We start from the raw sequence: 4,436 nt of genomic DNA on the forward strand, positions 1-4,436 counted from the left end.
TATATATAGAGAGAGAGAGAGAGTGAGAGAGATAGATAGATAGATAGATAGATAGATAGATAGATAGATAGATAGATAGATAAACAACCTATTGGTCTGTAAATTCTTCAGCCACGTGAAAAGAAACTAAACTGAAGTTAGAGGAAAAAAAAGGTGCAAATTGACTGTTTGTTTTATTTGTTCAGTCATCAATACCGAAGTAGGCAGGGGTAGATTTGCTTTTGAACTTGGGGGGTGTTGGTTAAAATAAAAACAAAAGAGAAAGAAACGAAAGAACACAGGTAAAAATATACTCATAGGGCAGTAATCACGCGAATGCATCGAAGCATAAATATCCATGAATGGCTACCGACTTTTAGAGAACCCCCCCCCCCTCAATATGTAGAAGCCCGGTTGTTGTTGTTTTTTGAGGGGGGGGGGGTACCATAAGGATGGTTATTATTTGAAAGGAATAAAAGGAGAAAACCACCCCACAACAACCGCCACTTACCTACAAGACATTAAGAAACAGAGCTTAATCATGAACTGGATACTCACCAAGTACCACTGTTTTCCGAAATCCGGGTCATTGGGAAGTCTTGGTTTGGCTTTGTAGGCAAAACTTTGTTTGTTTGCTTGTAGTAACTTGTCAGTCTGTTTGTACCCACGTTTCACCCTGGAGTAGCCATTCTGTTGGAAGGCTGAAACAACCTGCGGAGAAAACAAACATAGAGGAATATCAGACACAATTGTTATGGATGTGTTAGGGTTGTGGGATGTGTTAGGGTTGTGGGATCTGTTAGGGTTGTGGGATGTGTTAGGGTTGTGGGATGTGTTAGGGTTGTGGGATGTGTTAGGGTTGTGGGATGTGTTAGGGTTGTGGGTCCCAATGTCATTCACACCTCATAGTAACGTTAAACCTACACCCTTCACACCAAAAGGGTTTATACTTTTTTCCCCTTTTTTTTCTCACTTGTCCGTTTATGAGATTGACGCCATCTGATTAGTAGAAAAAAGTGCATATGATAGTGTCCAATAGTGTATTAAGTGCATACTTAGTATAACAAGTAACTGTAATAGCAGATAGAGATTCCAGGATTATAGATGTAAGTCATTGATCCGAGAGCGGTGATGATTTTTAGATATAATGGTGGTGATGAGTGATGATGAGGGATTGCGTTCAAGTAATATTGGCGTTAGTCCTATCTTCCTCTGCTCCAATGAGTCACGAGGGACGTGGGCACCCTCTATCCCGTCCCCTACTGGAACCTTCTTTGCAGTCACCGTGAAGTTCCGAAATGGTGGGCTCAGTCTCTGTTAAGGTGACATTGTTTGTTTCAAAAGGGCTATGAATAATATTACATTACACAAAACCTCTTTGTTTCTCACATTTCCCCCCCCACTAAAGTAACCTTTATTGTTCATGTACAAAACCTCTAATTTTTTGCTTCAGAAATGAGAAGTTGGAAACCTTTTATTTCTCAGCCTTCCTCCCTCTATATCCCTTTCTTTGTCTACTATAAGTACGATCACCCAGATGTGTTAATTTATTCATAAGCGCTGCAAGAAGCTATCCACGTAGTGGGTCGTTATATCCTACAACCGTGAAACCTGCAATGTTCTGAGATCATCGATGGTTTATTTCGTTTCGCTTTTGCTCCGGGTCATGGCGATAAGATTATGCTATCTGAAAACAATGCTGACGGGAACATAATTTTTCTCTGTTATCTTTCCTTTACAAAGAAAACCTGAAGAGCGTTTTAATACCTTCGTTATTCGGTCTAACTAGAAACCCGACCCCCTTCCCCCGCCAAAAATCCCAAACAAACGAAACGAAACAAAACAAAGCAAACAAAAACAGCAAACAAACAACAAAACCCCCAAAACAAACAAACAAAACACCTAAAAAACCACCACCATAAATACAAAAGAAAAGAAAAAAAATCCGCACCAGAACAAACAAAAGCAAAGAAAACAATCTAAAACATCTAAAACAAAAACAAAACAAACAAAAATCCAAAGCAAAACAAACTCAACAACAACAAGACAACCTAACACAAAATCAGACCAATCACAAAATATATCTGCAACTGCAAAACAAGAGTCGTAAAGAGAATAATCTCATTTAATCTTAGTGCCTACAAGAACAGCTTAAATATAATGAACATCCCTCAAACATGACCTTTTCACTTCAATCCTTTCATAAGGCCCCCGCCAATCTGATTGGTTTCTTAATGAAATTGCCGACGAAATTTGAGCCAATGGATAGACTAAGCGACTACAGCGAACAAAGAAGCTGTCAATCTCTTTTAAAATGAAAGAATCAAGTCTGTTGGGATTAACCACAAGCGTGTGTCAGGAATGTAAGCGAAACTAGCGCAGAAACCCACACATCTCACGCAAATGTATTCATCTTTTTTGTGCATGTTTTTCCTGTTAAGCTTTCATCAAACTTTCTGTCATTTTTTACAGCGTTTGTGGCTGCTAATATAAATAAAATCCCCTTGGAACTGACTTGCGTGGACTACGTCTTTTGGGAAAGGGTTAGGCTTTTCTTCTTGTACACAAAAGACATAATGCCATAAAGCTATTTTTTGGGATGCATCTCTCCACCTCCCACATAATTTGAATTGAACTGATGGGGGTGTGAAACATTAACAACTAGCTGTGCCCCCTTTCGATGAAAGGAATAATCGGTGAATTAACATCAACTGAAATTCATTGGCCTACTATATTTACACTTTACTGGAATGGAGCAATAAATCTTGAGAGATGCAAAAAATTAGGTCTAGATCTAGATCTACGAGTATTCTCAAAACAAACTGCGCCTCGCGAAATATCACTTTCAGCACTTCCGCTGTGATGGGCAGCTATGCAGATTTGTTTCGTTTCTCAGTGAAATAATCACAAAGGCCAAAGGAGGACGGGAACTTTTTGTTGAATATATTTGTCTAAATTCAGGAAATAAAAAATCGGGCTAAGTCATGGGAACCTATCTATCTATTTGCAAGTACTTGCCAACTTCCAACTCTGTAGATGTCGTAGTTTTATGGGAAAAGTGACAAATGTGTTTCCAAGTTGCCAAATATTTAATGGATAAATGTATTTGATTTGACGGATATTTGTAGTAAATTGGAGAGAATAGGCACAGTCCAGCTGGCGTCTACAAGACAGGAGCGCGAAAAATATCCCGGTCATAAACACTTGTAAGGAATCATTTAGAAACCTAAGAACCTCATTTCACAGAAGAGAAAACATCGAGAAGACAAGAGAACTATGGGTTAGCCTCTTCTTATTTGCTTTCATAGAGTTTGAGTTGACATTATCTTCTTCCATAGCCTTCTTTATTAAACCATTCATTTTGTTCCCCATAATATCTTCACGTTCAGTAATGTTTTCTAACTCTTGAAATTAATTATTCGTATCAATCTAGAGAAACGTTGTTTCAATTTTGGTTTTTCCTTCACAGATTTATTTAAATCTGGCTTGATATTTTGGCTTTTTAAAGATTTCTCAATTACATCTGTATCTAGCACCTGACTGGTACAGGCTCAGCTTACTGTCATGGTTTTCTCTTTACAACTATTTTTACTGTGTTTTTGAAACGTCTCTATATAAATGTGAAGTCATTTTTAAATCTCTAGTTAAATATCCAGGATTTTTTGATAATTCTCAAACTAGATATTTGAATTCATAAAGCAACTATCATACTAATGATATTAATATTAAAGATAAGAACAATGATAATACTAATAACAACAAGAAAATATTTTTTTAATGAACGTGGATGTCATGTGGTTGGTAAGCCTGGAGCAAGGGGCTAATTAAACCCAGCCAGACTAATCCATTGACCGTAAATACGGTATTTATAATCATTGGACTCATCTCTTGTGTGTAGCTATTTGTAGAATCTTTTCGTCCCTTCTGACAAGTCAAGCTAACTGACCTTTATTGTCCGGAACATTCATCAGTTTCGTTTCAGTTCTCACGGAGAAGAATCCTGAGAGGTTTGGGTGTGAGGAGGTAGAGGGCAGCGGGAAGAGCTCAGAAATAAGGAGTTTGATTGAGCGAACGGAAGAGTTTCCTGTTTACTAAATACGGCGTGGTAGTGTACGCTATGGGATCAGAGACCCTTTCAAAACAGCATACTTAAACAGGAAACTGGACTTTCATTTTGACTCTGATCAGACACATCGAAGTGGATGTAGGGCTAGGAAAACCACCCTTACTAATGTCACCCACATCTCTTATCCATCCAGCAATCCATCCAGCAATCCATCTCTTATCCATCCATCCATCCATCCATCCATCCATCCATCCATCCATCCATCCATCCATCCATCCATCCATCCATCCATCCATCCATCCATCCATCCGTGCTTACAAGCGTATGTCCTTTTACGCACCCATCCAGTCCACCCGTCCTTCCGTCCGTCTGCTTGCCCGTCTTTCCGTCT

The 4,436-nt window shown here is 38.8% G+C and overlaps 1 protein-coding gene across 1 annotated transcript in view; it reads right to left on the reverse strand.

Annotated features, from left to right (window-relative positions):
• Positions 1-4,436, reverse strand: part of PC2 (prohormone convertase) — a gene marked incomplete at its 5' end in the record, with an annotated part of 77,431 nt that overhangs the window by 61,477 nt on the left and 11,518 nt on the right. The window contains 1 exon segment of the mRNA NM_001204470.1: positions 538-690. Within this exon segment, the coding sequence (NP_001191399.1) occupies positions 538-690 (153 nt within the window).

This window comes from Aplysia californica, unplaced genomic scaffold (assembly GCF_000002075.1).
Source record: "Aplysia californica isolate F4 #8 unplaced genomic scaffold, AplCal3.0 scaffold00143, whole genome shotgun sequence".
NCBI classification, from domain to species: Eukaryota; Metazoa; Mollusca; class Gastropoda; order Aplysiida; family Aplysiidae; genus Aplysia; species Aplysia californica.